The following is a 19,607-nucleotide window of genomic DNA, read 5'->3' on the forward strand; positions in this document are numbered from 1 at the left end:
CCAACCTAGTGATTCTGTGATTCTGTGTGCTAATGAAGAATCCATGAGGAGAAATTAATTCCTTTCCAAATTACCCGTTTGAAGATGAAAGGAAATTTATGTTTAACTAGAAGGTAGCAAGTAGCATAGACTTTTATTCTTTTCTAAAATGTACATCAACAGGAACTAGAATTTCTTTCATCCTGGTGATATTTGCTTGAAGAAATTATTTAAAGGAGAGTTTCTGTTGTGCAGATGGAGAACCTTGTAGGGTTCCTGCTTGTCTTTCCTTTGTCAGCTTCTGATGTTAATGAATTTTGATCAGTTTGCTTCTGATTAATTGACTCCATTTGGCACATTCTTCTACAACTACAGAAAGTAAAGTAAGAAAGTAAATGAAGATAAGCTTCAATTGGTAGAAGCCACTCATTTTAATTTTGCTCTGAATCAGCATTTAAAAGCACAGGTATGTGTATGATTTTTTAAAGAAATCTTGCCAGAAAAATCACATCTTTCTCTTTTTGTAACAGAGCTTGATGCCCCTAGTCAGATTGAGGCAAAAGATGTCACAGACACCACAGCTCTTATCACGTGGTTCAAACCCTTGGCTGAAATTGAAGGCATAGAGCTCACTTATGGCCCCAAGGATGTTCCAGGGGACAGGACAACCATTGACCTCTCTGAAGATGAAAACCAATATTCTATTGGAAACCTGAGGCCTCACACAGAGTATGAAGTGATGCTCATCTCTCGTCGAGGGGACATGGAAAGTGACCCCATTAAAGAAGTCTTTGTCACAGGTAAGAGGCTTGGATACCAATCCAAGCTTCTGGGAGGGTAATGCTATCACCATCAATCTTCCTGTGCTATTTGCGCCATGTTGCTAGAGTTGATAGTTACTGCATCAACACAGAATCGGCACTGTTATAGAGGTATATGAAAGTGGAGAATGTTTTTCTGTACCTTATATACCTTACTGGTTTAACAAAATATTTAGACCTCCCAAGTACCTAAATATATTTTGAAAGTGGGAATTACGTTAATCTCTTAGAAGCTTTTGCTCATCATACCCTAAATCTGTACTTCAGGAAACAAACTCCTCTGGATTACTTGCCTGTCTGCTGAGCTAAATATCTTCCATGGCTCCTATTCCATCTAAGACCTTATTTCTGCTTGTCTGAATGCGTAACAGATTAGCAGAGTATTGCTGTTTTTTCCTTCTTCAGTTCTACAAAGGTTTTCTGTCATGCTTTTATAAATTTACTCTGCTTCTTAGTGATCCTGGGAATACTTCATGAAACTGTGAGTCCTTTAGCATGTTATCAAGGCTTGATGCATTAAGGGAGCTGAGTAAATGGTACATAGAGACTTACCTCCCTTTTAATCCTAAAATGTAGTTGTTCATTCAGAGCAGGATTTGAGTCTACTATAGGTGTGAATAGTGAAAGTCCATTGAATTTCTACATAATATTCATCTTTTGTTTTGAGACTTAGAGTTCCTTTCAGCCATGAATGCAAGATATTTACTGAACAGAAATCCTAAAGATAATAATTTTTTGTTCTTAGCAGCTTTTTTCCTTTTGAAAGCTGAGGTATTTTATAAAGGAAAAATAGTATTTTCATACAAATATGTTTTCCACATGCTTATCTTGTAATAAAAAATAATTACTGAAATTGAAAATGTTATTTTTGTCTCAGGAGTTAAAAGTTTAATTTCTTCCACTGATGTTTTCCTCAAAGCTAGTGAACTTTCCATTTCGTGCTAAAAGAAATCTGCTTGATGCAGTTAAGAACATAGTGGTATCATGTGATAGGAAACTTAACTTCACCTTTATGGATCATTTCACCTTCTAAAAAGTACTGTTAAAAGAGAATGCTGTCATAAGAGAATTATTCCTATTTATTTATTTATTTATTTATGAATTGGTTGATTGACTACAGACTTGGATGCTCCAAGAAACCTGAAGCGGGTGTCACAGACAGACAATAGCATTACTTTGGAGTGGAAGAACAGCCATGCAGATATTGATAACTATCGAATTAAGTTTGCTCCCATCTCTGGTGGAGACCATTCTGAGATCACAGTGCCAAAGAGCAACCAAGCAACAACCAGAGCTACGCTCACAGGTAGGGGAACGAAGAGATTGTTGTTAAAGTCATGCTGCTGCCATGAGCACAGTAGCGTAGAGAAAAAAATTACTATACATAAGATGTACAAGCAGAGATTATGCATTTTGAGTACAAGCAATTAAATTAAAATACATGTGATATATATTTACACACCTGCAGATGGATAAGTAGCCAACAGAAGGTATGTAGCCATTTCACTTTCATGTACGTCTCTGAACCCCACTAGTCAGTTCCCTGAGTTCTAGGTAGCTATCTGTCTTTGTGGAGACAGCTTCTCATTCCTGAGTTCAACAGGTTTTTGCATGTTCTAGGGATGGTATTTATTGATGTCAGTTTGCAAATTTTCTGTGTACCTGCAAGTTGCCTTACCAACCTGCAAGGCTAGATAATGGTACTTTCTCCATGTCATATGGATGTCTACCTGGTTTTCTTATGCAGAAGTACCTATACTGCAAGCCCTTGAAAGTAGAAGCTATCTCTGATTATGCATTTGCGTAGTGTCCAAAATGTAATCTCAGTCAGCCATGATCTTTATCCTTTGGCGTGTACATGGAAAAGTATTTATTAACATCAGGTCGGCTAGAGGGCCAACTGAAACCGCGATTCTCTGCGTACGCAGGAAAGCATATATTTTATCTTGCATACATTCAGGCTTCCTTATTTAAATGAATGCCCGTAGGCATATTTCATAGACAGGAACTCATACTTCTATTCCTCATCTCTTAGGTTTGAGACCTGGAACTGAATATGGCATTGGAGTGACAGCAGTAAGACAGGACAGGGAAAGTGCTCCTGCTACCATTAATGCTGGCACTGGTGAGTAGCTGGATCCCCCTTTGTGCTCTGGAGGAAGCAGCAAGTCAGGTGGTTTCTTTTCTTTCTGTTTCTTTCATTTCCAATTAATGCTATATGAAATATTTTAGAAAGTTCTTGATTTCATTTTGCTACTAACAGGATATTTCCCTTAAGGGGAAAAAAAAGCATTTCCCCAAAGATCTTGACCTCTGAATCTGGCTTCCTTTTTCTGTACCAGGATCTCTTAATATTCTGGGAGTTTCACCTCCACGTGAGCTCCTTAATTATGTATTTATGTTAATAAATTAATTATGTAATTATGCTTACACTGATTACTCTGGCCATCTTCTAATTGTGAGAGCTTCTGGCAGGGATGGTAGTTATGGCCAAAAGGTTGATCTGACAAAGAGTGCAGCCTCAGTGGTTGCAATAGTCCTGACTGCCCTTCAAAACCAGGATTTTTCTCACAATATCCCCCTTTTCCCAGGGAAATTCTCTGAATGCTTAAATTCTGCTTCTCCTCCATGCAGTGCCTGCTGAAGTGAGTGTAATTGGGGGAAAACTGTTGTAGTGCGGTTTGTCTGTAAAAAGAGACAGGGCTCCAAAAGGTGGATAAGACACCTAGTATAGTTGTTACCCTGTCTACAGATCCCTGAAAACCTGTCCCAGGGCAGTTCAGAGACACCTCAACTTTGCTTCTTTAACCTGTAGATCTTGATAATCCCAAGGACTTGGAAGTCAGTGACCCTACTGAAACCACCTTATCCCTTCGCTGGAGAAGACCGGTGGCCAAGTTTGATCGTTATCGCCTCATTTACGTTAGCCCCTCTGGAAGGAAGAATGAAGTGGAAATCCCCGTGGACAGCACCTCTTTTATCTTGCGAGGGTTGGATGCAGGGACAGAATATACCATTAGCCTGGTGGCGGAGAAAGGCAGACACAAAAGCAAACCCACAACTGTCAAGGGTTCCACTGGTGAGTAACAGCTTTTGATGAGTGCCATGCGCCAGGTCATTGGGCAATGACTAGCCCAAGTACAACTTCATCTGATTTTTTCAGCTGTGTCTGGGGATCTGCTTAAAAACATCAACTGCCTGCAGAGCAGACTTAGCTCTGTCCAGCATGATAGACTTAACTGAGGGATAGCTGAGCATTTCCCTACCTATTGTGTTTAGCTCCATGTTCTCACTGATTTCTTGCTTATTCTTTGAGAAGACTCACAAAGAATGCAGCTATTTGTTCTGTGGGAAATGCAGACCTCATCCTTTGTTTTAAACAAAGCTGCTTTTTTGTGCATTATGTCTTAACTTGTTTTGTTTTCTACAGCCAAAATCTAAGAGGAAGACCAACCAGAATGTATTTAACATTGTTTGTTCCTGCCTAATGAATTCTCTTCACAGCATGCCTCCACCCATCATGCTTCAGCAGGGTTAACAGGGCTCTGATATTGCCCTTTTTCAGTTTTCTCATCCAAAATCTAGAAGGGCTACTGCCACAAATCTGGTCACAGTCACCATTTTCATTGGATAGCATGACTCTTATATTTGTCTGCAAAGAAGGGGTCCATTTCTGCCATATCCATTTGTACAAACCACTCCAATTAACCCATATCAGTGGACAACTTATTGAACAAGGTTTTATTCTTTGTGAAACATTTTGACCCAAGGTTTGTTGCATACAAAATTATATCTCAGTATAGACCACAAGTAAGTCCTGAATCTTTATGTGCCTTCAGGTTAAATTTTGTTGAGGCAAAGTCATAACTGCTATAGGTAAGCAGAGACAGTTAAATCAGAATCAGTTGGGCTACAATTATTGTCCTTAGCAGATATCAAAGTGTTTATGCTTTTCTCCCCAAAGACCACCTGTGAGGTAAATATATGCCAGAAGTTGTGGATTTTACAAATTAATAACTATATAGCTTAACTGATCAAAACTGGTTCCGTATTCTCTGGTAGTGTTCATGCCAGCAGAACCTCTGAATGCTTTATAGAGTCAAGTAATCCAGTACAGCGTAGAGTTATATGGTATGGTGTAAACTACAGAAAACCATCAGTACTGAATTACTTTTTTGATGCATAAGTCAGGCCTGTGTCAAATACAGAGAAAAATCAGGAAGCCTTGAGGCACACTCATACAAAAGGAAGCCGAAGGTTTATGTGGCAGGAGTGAGCAGGCTTCGATTTTTCCAAAGTTATTTGTTTCCCCATCTGTCTGAAGACTAAGTGGTCTCAAAAGAAGTATGCATGGACGGTGAAAAGGCAGAAACAACATGCTGTGGAATTTCACAGTCTGGTCGTTCCAGCAAGCTTCCTTGTGAGCTTCCAAAGTCTCACAAGGTGGCTTCTTTTTCCTGGCTTGTTTTTGTTTGTGTGTTTTTGTGTTGTGTGGTTTTTTGCTTTTTTTTTTTATAAATACATTCATATGGCCAGTGTATTTGTTTTAAGTCTTTACTCAGGGCAACCAGTAAACAAAGTTCTCCACGATGGGGTCCTGAGAAGCAGTAGTTGACATAACCTGTCTCTGTGACCTTCTTCCTGCGTAGGAATGGACACATCCAAACACATGAGCATGGGGAGTCAGAAATGCTCTGTAAGTCTGTGGGGCATAAGACAAGAGGTCTCTTCTTCAGTTTCCTTTTTGTCCACCCTCAAGCCAGTCCTCTTTATCCATGTTCCCAGTACTTGGGAGGTCCTGAAGGCCTCAGGCTAAGCCAAACAAACTTGTTTAATCTTCTCTTGCAGAGCTATGGGGGACCTCAGGTCCTTTGCGCTGCTGGGGAGAGTACTTGGAGCAACCAGGAAGAGAGGAATGATTGAAGTGGAAAATTGGAAAATGCCAGTAGCACAGCTAGGACTGGACTAGCTCTTCTCAGTGGGTGGAGGAGACAGTCCTGCTGTTTAGAGGCAAATGTGCCACCCCCGCTGAACAAGGGAGCCAGGGACTGTGGAAGGGCTGAGAGTTTTTCTTTTCAGAATTTCCTGTGCTCCTCCAGATTGCCAGTTTTTCATCTTGTATTCTTCCCAGCCTCTTGATGGTTCACTCAGGCTTCTCTGCTGGCAGGTATTCAGGAGTTCCCCACACATTATTTTTGTTTGTATAGTGAATTTTCTATCGCTGAAGATAAAGCTTCTTTCAGCCCCAGAGCTGAGGATCTTCAGTTGCTGCCTTCTCTCCCCTCTCACATTCTTCCTGTTACCTTTTTATGTATATCAACTCTCCACACACAGACAGCTGAAACATTCAGAGCTTGTGAATCTCTAGCAAAGGACACGTCACAACATCTTCCATAGGATAGGATGGCAGCCTTCTGTTGTTTCTGTCTCTTCATATGGATGAAGTGCAGCTCAAGTGACAAAGTTTTTTTTTAAAAACCAATGTCCATGATTCTGCATTCAAGGGATGGTAAAGATTATAAAGTGAACAGTTTGCTAAATATTATTTAGTTTTGCTGAAAAGGAAAGACTAAGTATTTCACACTGTCATTTGCTTGTTTCTTTCTTCATAGCTCTATATAGTCTAACCCTAATGCAGGAAATGACTCCTGACCCGGAGGAGCTGTCTGGTTCTGGGAGCTTTCTTGCTCCAGAGGCTTCAGGGATGCAGGAGGATACACTGAGGGACCTTGTGGTCTCGAGGGTAACAGATCACAGCTTTAGTGTCTCATGGTATGCAAATACAGGAGTCTACAGTAGTTTTGTGGTGGAGTACAAGGAAATGCCACTGGCAGCTGGGCCCTCTGCAGAAACCTTCCTGCCCAGAGAATCCCTAGGTGCTGTGATTGATGGCCTCCAAGCTAACACTTCCTATAAAATCAAGGTGTATGGATTGGCTGGAGGACAGCGCTCTTCTCCTCTGGAAGCTGTGGCTACAACAGGTACCTGCTTTCTGTTATTAATGAAGGTATCACAAACTAAGGTACTGCTTATTTGGTAGAGGTCCCACCCAGCATCGCACTAAGGTTTTGGTTTAGAACCACTTCAGAGATCAAAGGAAATGAGCCATTTCATTAGTTGGAGGGACCTTTCTGTCAGCATGTCTTGAGAATGTTACATCAGATTAACAACTAATCTGCAGGGTAAGCACGTAACCCAGCTCTGAGGAAGCTGAGCAGTCAGACTGCAGCTTTGTTCTTTCTTGCTCTGGTTCTGGAACCCTGCCTGCATAGCACAATGTGGGTCCTGGAGGAGGAGGGGTGGTGATACATCAGGCATGAGAGGCCTGTGGAGATAAATGAGCGGACATTAAAGAAACCAAGTGCCAGCCTCAAATTCCTCTGTTGAAGGACCCAGATTGTGCAGCAACTGTTGATGAATCGTGGATGTGATACTGTCTTGCCTCTGGAATTGAGTTGCACATAGGAGCATGGCTTGGAGAAGTAACTTTTCCATTCTGTTGAATGTTTTTAAGAAGATTTATGCTATTTACCGAAGACCCTTGTCTGTGTTGTGCGTCAGTCCCTCTTCCTCTCCTGGCTTCTACGAGTCTTAGATTGCGCCACCCTTTTTTATACAAACTCAAAGAAACATTAGGAAGAATGATTAGGTGAGCCAGTTCAATGGGAAACTGCAGTGCTGACCACTGGGAAACTAAATTTGCCACTAAAGATTGTCTGTTGCTCCAGCTGATTCCTCTGCTGAGAGTACCTGGAACCTGACTTCAATATGAGTTTTAGTGGTAGCTACTGTAGTATTTCTGGCTTGTGATACAGTGCAATGCTTTCTTTATGAAATTCAGAGTTGCACAGGCACTGTAAGCGCAGTTTAATCAGCTGGTTGAGAGAGGGGAAAGCTGTTTAGCCAAAGGGGTCTGAAAAGAATGCAAATAGCTCGGTAGGCTGTCATGTCTTACAGTGTGCTTGAGCTGATGAGAGACTCTGCAGTGAAACTGGCTGATCACCCCTCTTGGCAAATAATATAAAATCCAAGAGACAGAAGCAAGAAATAATACAGAATACTGTTTGCTCCATCCCAAGGAACTGGGGAAATGTCCTGGCAGGACATTAACATTCTTTTTAGTAAAATCGCCAGTGAAGCATTACAATTAAATTCCTCAAAAGGCTAGCAGCAGCAGTGTAGACATATTTAGGCCATATTCAGACTGAAGATTTTACTAAGAGAATGATATTGAGAAATATTCCAGTCTGAGAGAAAGAGCATATGTTTGTTGTCCTTCCAGTTTCCCTTCTACATAGCTTTCAGCTCTTTGGCATCTATTATTCATTCATCTTGCCATCATGAATCATTCTATCTGGCTGTCATCCACCCACCTAGGGTCCTAGAGTTCTCTTTCTCTTCTCCCCATCTATTCCCCTAGTTGCTAAGTCAAGTGTTTGAACTCCATTGGTCTTGTTATCCTATTTGGAGTTTTCCAAATTTCCTGTTATAGTATTCTATCTGCTAAACTATGAACACTGATACTCTCCGTGGTGTCAAAGTATTTTCCATGTATTCATATAATTTTCATTTTTCTGTTTGTTTGTACACAAACCTACATATTCCTCTATTCCACATTAACTTAATGTGGGGTATATGTGTGTTTGTATGTATGTGTAGAGGGTAGACCACTCTTTCTCATCCACAAATTCGTTTGTGGAGTCAAGTCCTTAAACCCAAGGTAATATTCAGAATTAGGTCTGAAAAAAAATCAGAGGTACTGTAACTACATATAATTACATATGCTCCATGAGACAATCTGTACATGGCAACCTCCCATGTAGTTGTTAGTTTGTATGATAAAATTAATCAACTTGTGACAGCAAAATTGTGAATTAAAATGCCACTTAGGTGGATGGTCCCTCAGTTTTTATATAATACAGTTGAACTGCTGCTGTATTTCCCATTCGGATTAGAGTAACCAAGTCCTTGTGTGATTATACTATAACTGGCAGGAATCTGGGAGAAATGTCAGTAGGGATGGTCAAGTAAAATGAGGGGAAAATGAGAAGCCAGTTTTGACTAATGTTACACAAGGTTTTCTCTAAGATCCTCAGTATATCAGGAGCATAATGCCAGCCTTATTTTTTTTTAAATTTTTCCCTTGTATTTTCAGATGTTTTGTCCTCGGTTTCCAATTCAGGGTGCATGGCAGTTTCCCAGTGGGACCATCCACAGCATGGAGCTGTACCTGTGTAATGTGCTGCTGCCCTGTCCTCCCCATGGGTCTGTTCAGTCTGTCTATGTATGTTTTCTGCAGAAATACTCCACAGTAAAGCCTGGCTACCACTCTGCATGTTAAGTAGATGGCCTTAAGGCTGACAAGTACCAGTGCGCTGCTTGATGCTATGGTTTTTTGCCTGTTCCCGGAATAGGAAGGAGCTGGTTGGCATCTAATGGTGCACAAGCGGCTGAGAGTCGCAGAAGGCTAACGGTTCTGTACTGCATGGCTTCCTCCTTTGTTACATGAGCTCAGTAACCCTGGTGCAGTCAGATATTCGTTCTGACGGCCGGTTTACTGAGAAAGAGAGAATTATGCCAGTGGTTACCATTGCAGATAGGCTGGTGTGATGACAATGTGGCTGTCTTCAGGTTGCAGCATGTGCAGGGCCTGGTTCAGAGCATGTAATGATCAGGGGTAATTTAAGGAGGGCCCTTACCTAAGCCAAGAATATCAATGATATATGTAAATATAAATCACTGTTTGCCTCACAGGCTTCTCTCCTTCCTGGAGGTGAGCAGAAAATAATATTTTTACATCTGTGTTTGTCCTGAGAGTATGTTTTCAAGATAACATTTCTGCATTTATTTGAAAACATTTTTAATTTATCTTTCTCCTCCGAAAACTTCTTTTTTCTGATCCATGTATGAATTTGGAGACAGATACTGAAACCTGAGTATGTATTTGTGCTGATCTGATTGATGGTGGTAGATGACTTGCTCTCTCTTAATTGAATGCAAGTGGAGCATGAAAGCAAGGAATTCATTAAGATGTGAAATGATGTGATTTTCCACTAATTAGGAGATAATTCTGCATGTCAGAAAAATCACCTGCTTGTTGCCTTGCAGCTGTGATCAGAAACACCTTCTCTGTGATCTCCAGAGTTCTCAGCTTTTCAGAATCTGTCTGTTCTACAGGATATACTCACAGATCATTCAGCATGTTGAAGGCCAAGTCTTTTTCCCTTCCATTCCTCTAGATCTCTCTAAAGAAAGATTGCTGAGGTTCTTTCTGTCCTAGTTTTTAGGTGAGGATGTGTGTCCCCTCTGCCTTTTTTGAAAATTCTGCATGTATCCAGATGGATAATTCCTTCAAGCCTGTTTTTGATCGGATAGGATGAGATTTAGCATGTTTCTGCTGTGGCTGATTTCTCAGTCTGGATTTGGATATGTTTGCAGTATTTGGCATGCATTCCACTTACGGTTTGTATCAGAAGCAATAACTGACGTGCTGTAGTAAAGATAAAAGGCATGTTTGAGAGGCTTAGGATTCAAATCCTCACCGATGTAAACTATCAAAGTTATTTGCAGGTAACCAAAGTGTGCTGATTTACATCAGTTGAGGATGTACCTCTTTCTCTGTTGGAAGCATTTGTTCATCTCTGTGTTTAATGGTTGTTGCTCTGGATCTGCTAGTTACTGTGGTTGTGTAAGAACCATGTTGTGCTTGGTGATGCTACCTTTGCTTGTGGCCTGGATTCAGTCTCCAAAAAAGATGTACCTATCTGTTTTCTCTGTTCTTAGAGCTCTTTAATGCAAAGCACACAAACTGTTTCGTAGCAGATGTTAGCTGTCTTTTGGTATATTTGGGGGTTTATTATCAGGAAATTTTAACTTGTAATTTACCTCTGTTTAGCACATCTAATCCCAACACCTGGAGAATCAATCAATGAAACGTCATTTAACCCTACCAGTCCTGCACCTACAGAGCTAAATTATTTTACAAACCCCAGCACTGATTCTCATGCTCTACTTTCGGTGCCCACTGACCTTCCCATCTCAGAAGCCACTGGTGCTCTTCATGACCTTAATATAACAGACAGGACTTTCAGTAGTTTCATCTTGTCTTGGGCAGCACAGGATGAGGTATTTGATCAGTTCTTTATCACTCTGAAAGACCTGTCCAGTTTAAACAGAACACAAGAAATGTTTTTGCCGGGAAACCGTCGAGAAACAGAAATTACCAATCTCACAGCTGGCACACAATACCAGATTAACCTCCATGGAAGCACTCAAGGTCAGCTCTCTTGGTCCCTGGAAGCCCTAGTTACTACAGGTATTTTTTTAATGGATCTATTAGCCATATGTTCCTTTTCTGCTTTGAAATACAGAACTTCATTTCCGTACCGCTGTTCCACTACAGAAATGCTAGGCTTTGTGAGTGATGCATTTCTTCGTTGTTTTTTTTTTCTTTCTTCCTTTTGCACGGGGTAAAACTCTTATTGCTATGGAATGAGAGCCTTGAGTGGTGCAGCATGGATAATGCCCCATGCAGCTTTTAAGGTGATGTAGCATCAATTCTCTCTTTTCAAATTGCATGCGAAGAGAGAGATTGATGCATCTGCTATTTACAAGGCACATGAAAATAGCAAGATGCTACAGGTATTTATCTGGATTGTGGTTCAAACACAAGAGAGATTGCAAGGAGGCTGCAGTTTGCAGCATTGGCATGGAAGTGGTGATGTCAGAGGAAAAAAAAGATTGTAACACATTGGGAGTATACCTTTCTGAAAACTTCCACCTCTTATCCCTGTTGCATGAATTTCATGAGGAAACAGGCCTATAGCCACAGGGCTCAGTTCAATAACGGTCAAAGTACCAGTGCATAAATTCATGTCTGGAGAACCTACTAGAGACTAAGGACTGTACCTGTCCATCACCCAAAACCAAATTCATAGTATGAGATAAAATATTTACTTAGAAACACAGAGTATTTCACACCTACTACAAGGCTAGAGCAGTCTCATCTCTCAATGGTTTGTTCTCTCTTTTTTTTTTTTTTAAGTAAGAAACATCATCCCTTGATATCATTTGCCATGACAATGTCATTGTTTTGTCCTATATGTTGGATGCTTGATGGATGGATGGATGGATGCTTTTGGAGGTCTCCAACCGTCCAGGTTGGTGCATGATTTTGTATGAGAAATCCCTCGGTCCCTAGAGAGCATGATGGGGTTGCGTGCGCTTCCATTTCAGACATGCATGAGAAAGAAACGGGAGGAAAAGAGACTCTGCATCTTGGAGGCGAACGAAACTGAGCACTCTTCAGAGAAATCTGAATTGCTTTTAAGTGGTGATGATTACTGCATTAATTATTATAATCAAGCTTTTACTTAAAAGATTTTACCTTAGTGTAACTTTTGGTTTAGTTTCATTTTAAGGAAATGTGTTTGTTTTATTTGTTTCTGTTGCCACCAAAAGGTCATTATTTCTGATACCAGTTCCTTTTCTGTCCTGCTTTCTCTTTTTCAGCTAAACAGTGCTATTTTGACAAGATTCATATTTTGCTTCAATGAGTCTCATTTCTGTTCCTGATAAAGCAAAACGGCTCTGGATTAATGCATTTTTTTATTGAACATCTTTGTGTTATTTCATAAACAGTCTCTTCTTTTCTAACAGGATGGGAAAAGCTTGTCAAAACGTTTGTGTTCCCGAGTAGTAGCAATTTACTATACATTAGTGAACCTATGAGTGCTCAACCTCTGAAAATACAACCCCAGCTACCTCTATGAGACTATGCAGCAGTCTTACAATAAGCATGCTGTTTTTGCAGGGGGAAAATTTATATATGAGTAATGTTGCTAAGCCTAATTTTAATGTATTCCAGGGCCCCTTTATCTTCTGCCTTAAAATATGCATAAAGCTTAAAGTTGAAGTTTACAACTGAGAAATCTGATCCGTTTCCCTTCATGCATAATTGCATAAATTCTTAGTTGTGCAGATTGGGATTATTCAGATAGATTCTATTCTTATTATAATGCTTACATGTCAACAATGCAATTAAATAAGAAAATTGCTAGAAAATCATCACAGTTCACAGGTCAGTGATCATATAGCAAGATTTTTCTATGTAGAAGAAAAACTGGTATTATTTTGTCATTTTCCCATATGACTGTTAATTTTAAGGAATCAGTTGTGTTTCCTCTGTACCAGAGGACTTTCTATTCTTGCTGAGAAAATGACCTAAACTTTCAGATTTAACAGCATCAGAAGTTTAGCTCTGTTAGAAGGTTCCAAACTTCCTTGGCTACCCCTGTGATGGCTTATGGGAATGTTAATTTCTGTGAATGCAGATTTCAATTTTAGATTAATATCACTACCTCTGAAACTCCAAGATTCTCTCCCCCAGGAAGGTTGTGTGGACAGAATAATGTAAGGAAGACAAATCCATTAAAATAGACATGCTGACATGGAGGAATTTTCCCCTTCTTTATTGTTTCGGATTAGAAATAGTTTGGAAGAATAAATAACACCCTTCATGTGGACAAAATTAAAAGCATAAACATTTGAATCCCAACTACTCTAAAATCAGTGTCTTCCTGCCCTTACAACAGGCATTATTGCAGTATTCACAGTCACTTCATAGTGGCAAACAATGAGTTGTTAATAGTGCAGGAAAATGGTTATAGTAATACTTACTTCTCCCATAGGGAGTTGTAATTAAGGATGGCAAAATACTTGCAGCTGTACGATGGTTTATAAGCTGCTTTCTGTAAGCAGTCTTTTAGCATTAATGTGGTTATTATTTATTATTACAGTTCTTTTCTTACTGTTCTGTTTTGTCATGTCTCTGAAGAGACTTTACAAGTTACCTGGGGCAGCTGAGAATGTAAATACGTGTATGTGGGTGCATCTCCGTGTCACAGATTACAAATGAAATTCATTAACACGGAACATCATTAAATAATACATCATCACCACTAGTCTGTAATCTGAGTAACTGATTGACTCTCTGTCCTTATTCAGAGGAGGAACCTGAGCTTGGAAAATTAACAGTATCAGAGACTGGCTGGGATGGTTTCCAGCTCACCTGGACAGCAGCTGATGGGGCCTATGAGAACTTTATCATTCAGGTGCAGGAGTCTGACAATCCCGAAGAAACCTGGAATATCACAGTCCCAGGTGGACTGCGGTTTATGAATGTTACAGGCCTCAAGGCCAACACACCTTATAACATCACACTTCGTGGTGTGATTCAAGGCTACAGGACCAAACCCCTTTCTGTTGAAACCATGACAGGTATCTTTTCAAGTCACTCATCCACTCTTATGGCTCCCTTTCTTTGCAGACAGTGATGTGAAGCCAGAGCTATTGCAACTGCTCAGCAAAGCTTGCTCACTTGGTCAGCTTTGCATGGGGTGCACTGAACTCATTAAAGCTTGGCTGAACATCTCTGGCATGGAAATGTCTCATGATCTCCAATATGTCTCATGACTTTCCAATAAGAGTCTCAGTGCCCCCATGGAGCCCTTCACTTTGAGAAATGCTGTTTTTCCCCCACCTCAGAATGGCTTGTTTTGTTCCCTTGTTTTTCTGCTGGTTGACACTAACAGCAAAACCCAACTGGCTGTTGTACATGCTCGTAAAAGGCTAGGTTGCCTTGTAAAATTATAAAAATGCATTCTTTATAACCCAGCCAATCAAAGCCTGAGAGTATGTTTAGTTTTTACTCTTCAGAATCTACCTCTGAAATTATAGAATCACAGACTCTCTGGGTTGGAAGGGACCTTTAAGGTCATCTAATTATGTACTAATGCACATTATGCACTAGCTTCTGGGTAAATACAAACTCAGGGGTATACTCTGTGCATCTGACTCAAAGACAAGGACAGACACCTTCTATACGTTCTCATGTAGAAAAGAACAGGAATAAATTCCTATCAAAAGTAGTACCATATATTAAGCCACATAAGGTTAAACAATCTGATTGGTCTGAGAATGATATAATGCAAGACGACCAAATTCAGCAGAACTATCCTGGCATAAAACTGACTTGAAAGAAGGAAGGTAAGCCCTGTATTACCAGAAGGTTGCATGAAACTCACCAAGAGGCACAAAAATAATTTTCCGGCTGATCTTGTGAAAGACGGCAGTTTTAAATGAGAGCTTATCATGAGCTTTGACTCTGAGAGTTAAATATATACTCATGTCTATCCTGTATGGCTCAGTGATTCTTCCAGGTGTTATGATCATTAGTAATGAACAGGGTATGAATTAATTGGAAATAAAGGGTCACCAGTGGCTCTTCCTTCAGATAATTTCTTGCGGACAGTATCTGCTGCCTCTGGGCTTTCTTACAGACCTTTGCAACCTCCTGTGATTGTGAGATAGCTAGAGCTTGCTCAAGTTTGACTTCCCCAAGCACATATTAGTCAGCACAGAAGGGGACAAAAGTACGCTTAAGAACTAAACAGAATTAAAATGTGAAACGCAGTAGAGCTTGCTTGTTTCAATAATGCTTTAAGCAGCTTGGCTTAGGTAGAAATGTGTCTGGCACAAGGCACTTGCTTTGGGCTGCGTCCCGCTGCAGGCTAGAAGTCCTGTGCTTTGAGAGTCCTGAGTGTGAGCTGGTAGCAGATTGCCCATTGAAAACAGACAAATATGGCTAGACAAAGGAGGCTGTACAGGGACTGACAAGAAAACAGACATCATGGGTGTCCTGCCTAAATATGCAGTTTGCCCTCTTTTTATTAACTTAATGAAAACAACAGAAGATGCCCCGCTGCGGTTTTCCCTTCCCTTTCTGGGTCATGCTCAGCACCCGGCTTTTCAAAAATTTCCCTTGTGGGGACTTCCAATTGTCAGAATTTTCTGAGCCTTCCTGTAACACATCAGGGATGTCTACAGAGAGGAAGAAACCCCAAGGCAGCTATCACTGTTTTGCATTTTGGCTCCAGCTCCAAAATTACATGCCAGCTTTCATAGGCTTAAGCTGAAAGAGAAAGCAGAAGAGCAAACAAAACACAACCTTTTCCTTTGGATAAAGCAATAGCTCTAGTTTTAGCTTCTCCTAAAGCTGGAAGCTGACTTTTCCAAATGCCCCGGGGTCATTCAGAAAAGTTCTTTTGCATCTGCTTTCACGCTCAGATCTCAAAGATGCATGCCTGCCCCTGGGAGCTAAAGGGAAATAGCCATTGCGCTAAAGCTTCTTTTTCTTTTTTTCCCCTCTTTTTTTCTTATTTAACATTTTTAGGTGCTTTCATTTGATTTCTTCCCCTTAGTCCCTGTCTGCTTGTAGCAAGCTTTTACTCAAACCCTTTTCTCCAACGGCAGCTTGGAGTGCTGCCAGCATGAGCAGAGAGAAGCACGGCATTTCTGAGCAGGAAGAGGTACAGGGCTGTCTCCTTCTGACCAATGTTGTTTCCTTCCTCAGGAGTGCACCCAGAAGTTGGTGAGCTAACCGTTTTCAACATTACTCCTGAAAGCTTCAACCTTTCTTGGACAACCACCAGTGCGGACTTCGACATCTTTACTATTGAAATTATTGATTCTAACAGGTTGCTGGAGCCCATGGAGTTCAACATCTCAGGCAATTCAAGAACTGCTCATATCTCAGGGCTTTCCCCCAGCACTGATTTTATTGTCTACCTCTATGGGATCTCTCATGGTTTCCGCACACAGGCAATAAGTGCTGCAGCTACAACAGGTACATAAAACCTACCTCAGTGCTAACTCTCCTTTCTCCTAACTCTTCCTTACAGGTTGTGCCCCTTTCTTCTAACCCTTCCTTACAGGTTGTGCCCCTTTCCCTGCCCTCAGCTACCCCATCAGTCTACCTATCACCAAATATTCTACCTCATTGTTTGACACCTTCTAAAGAAGACCTGGCGGAGACATTTTGAACAGTGAATGTTAATCCACCATCCCATCCAGCAAAGTCAGTCAATCACATTGTGATGTGATTTCATTCGCACAATAAGTTTACTCTTGTTCAAACATTAAGGTTGTGGCAACCACTGACACAGATGAGAAGCAAAACAAATTTCCCCCAAAACAAGTGGGAGATGATTCATTATGTTAACCTTGCAGCATGTGTTTGCATCTGTCACACAGTGAAGAGAGAACACTATTTCTCTCAGACAGGCTGATTTCTAGATACAGAATTTCTGTAAAATTTTCTCCAGATTCTCTAAATATATTTCAGGCACATTTCAGTTTATGATAGCAGACTCCTACAAGGCAGATGTATTGACTGAATTCAACTTCAGAATTCAGTGTACATTGGATGAGAGTTTGAAAGAGTCCATATGACTTGATGTTGGTGAATGAAATAGGTAGGCATTTAGTTATTGGCACATTGCACATCCTGAGATTTTACAGCTCACAATTTTTCCAGAAAAGATGGGGAACTCAAATGTTCAATGTGCTCTAGCCAATTACAGTATGGAAGTGGGAGGAGATGGCTAGACTACGGAAGCAGAAGGTGCATTCTTGTAGCGGGCAGATAATAGCTCACATTATGATAATTTAATATCTCTACTGAATTTTGCCTGCTGACATTGTCTCAGGAAAAGTTTCCACAGCAATTTGTCATAGCAGTAGGTTAGTGTGGTCAATGACATTAAGCAGAATATAAAACTTCAGTGATCAGATAACACAGTTGCAGCTTCTAGGATCAGCAGATTGTGACTATCCTCACTGAATCACGGGTAACATGGGCAGGGTGACTGCAGGGGCAGTGGTATGAAAAACATTGAGAAACTTGAAAGGCTAGATGATCTTTGTGACCTGTGGTTCATGTGAATTCGAACTTCTCTATTATTTTATTTTGTTGCCTTGGGTTTTAATAACTGCAATATATTTCCATTTGTTTTTCTTCCCATAGTAGAGGAACCTCTCCTTAGAAAACTCACTGTATCAAATGCTACCTCAGACAGCATGTCACTCACGTGGGAAGCACAGGACAATGCCTTTGACCATTTTATTCTAGAAGTCAGAAACTCTGACTTCCCTTTGGACTCCCTGGTGCACACAGTGCCAGGGGTCTCCCGGCGCTATGTAGTCACCAACCTCAAAGCTGCCACTAATTACACTGTCCAACTCCATGGTGTAATTGATGGGCAAGGTGGTCAGACCTTGACAGCACTGGCAACCACAGGTATTTCACTGTTTCACCTTCCAGGTTTGCTTTCTTCTCTTTTTTCTTTTGCTGTCCACCGAACTGCTCTAAAACATGGCTCCAACTCATCATTGTTCCTTTGGTAAATTATAGGGAGATCATTATGAGGGGAGGCTGAAATACACTGGGCTTGAGAGCGCTTGGAAAAAATACAGATCCGAGACAATGGAAGAGGCTGAAAAAGTGCCCCCAGCATTAAGGGAGCCAGTAGTAAACCATGATTGGTTTCCTTATATATACACTTATTTGCAAGTTCTGTGTATATATAATTGACTTGCTCCAGATAGTTAATGTTTTTCACAGAGTATCTTTGCACTTGATCTGGAATAAAGTTCTTGTTTATCCCATCCTCACTTGCTTTGTTGTGGGTGGGAGGCCTTCATGTCCTTAGCAGCCTGGAGAGGCACCTGCATGCTGTTTTTGTTCTTTGTTCTTAAAACCAAATGTCTTCAAGACATTTGCATCTCTTGAGGGATTTTCATGCAGCATGCTAAATGATCAAACAAAACTGCATGGAGTGGTCTGGCCGCCTTGTGCTGGTTCTGATGTTCTTCTCTGCCTACTATTTTTATGTTCCCAGCAGAGAGCAGGGCTCAAAAAGCAAGTTCATCCATTCTTGACAGTCAGCCCACTACTGTCACTCACATTTCTACCTTTGAGTCTCTAAGACCTGTCTTGTTTCACTGGGTGTCAGAGCTTTTCCTAGGATGATAGTGATTCCAGGATGGCAGGAGATCACTAAGACTCGCCTGAACACATAATTTCAACTTATTTTGCATGTAGTGTTCTTTGGAGTCTGGGTGTTATGATGTGAACATTCCTGACTGGATGCAAGTGGCATGTGAAGGAATGTGGCCATTTCAAGATGAGATTGGAAAGGATCAGTTTGTCTTCTCTGGCCTGCATGCAGGGCTGATGGCTCCATGCTCTGTTTCACTGGGTTCTCCACCCAAGCCTGTTTGCTTTGTGGATATTTTCTCATCTCCTCCCCTGTATTCGGAAGTACCATGCTTACATGGTGACATCTTCACTGTCAGCCATGAAGGCATTGACGGTCTGTGGTTGACAGCATGACAACAGCACGTGTCCTTAATTGGGGCCACTTGGATTCACCTGTTCCTAAGTAATTCCAGAGAAGAAGGTGGACTATTATTTAAAATTCTTGCAATGAGGGACGGGCATAAATGTTGGAACATCTTGCAGCAGTTCATATTTTAGTTAAGAAAAGGATTTCATTCTTTCACTGTTCTCTTTGTTGGTGGGATACTTTCTTACTTTTCTCCCAGCATGAATCACTCAGTTATTCTCCTGTATCTCACTGGCTGCATTTCCCAAGGTGTTCTTGGTTTATACTCAATTGGCAAGAGAAAAAAATAGAAAATGAGCCCTGAGAGCAGACACAGCATTCTCTGACCACCTGGCTGCCAAGTCATGTTTATGCTCTCTCTGTGCTCTAATGAATCTTTGATGTTTTTATGCTAAATGGAATAGCTTTACAACAGGACGGGTGAGGAGCTCTCCCCCTCCTATAGCCTGAAGGCCAGGTTTCTCCCCTGGCAAGGGAGAGATGTGATTTTGAATTTCCTCCAGCAGAAAAGGAAAGTCTCTACTTCTTTAAGAAGTGCCCTGACCACTGAGCAGTCAGAAAG

General features: G+C 40.9%; 1 protein-coding gene across 1 annotated transcript in view; it reads left to right on the forward strand.

Moving 5' to 3' along the window:
• Positions 1-509: 509 nt before the first annotated feature.
• LOC104627473 (tenascin) overlaps positions 510-19,607 on the forward strand; it is a gene marked incomplete at its 5' end in the record, with an annotated part of 41,301 nt that continues 22,203 nt past the window's right edge. Inside the window, 6 exons of the mRNA XM_010295752.1 lie at positions 510-779; positions 1,921-2,106; positions 2,836-2,925; positions 3,616-3,879; positions 13,806-14,078; positions 16,213-16,485. Of these exons, the coding sequence (XP_010294054.1) occupies positions 510-779; positions 1,921-2,106; positions 2,836-2,925; positions 3,616-3,879; positions 13,806-14,078; positions 16,213-16,485 (1,356 nt within the window). The remainder of the gene's footprint in view (positions 780-1,920; positions 2,107-2,835; positions 2,926-3,615; positions 3,880-13,805; positions 14,079-16,212; positions 16,486-19,607) is intronic.

This window comes from Phaethon lepturus, unplaced genomic scaffold (assembly GCF_000687285.1).
Source record: "Phaethon lepturus isolate BGI_N335 unplaced genomic scaffold, ASM68728v1 scaffold4931, whole genome shotgun sequence".
Classification (NCBI taxonomy): Eukaryota; Metazoa; Chordata; class Aves; order Phaethontiformes; family Phaethontidae; genus Phaethon; species Phaethon lepturus.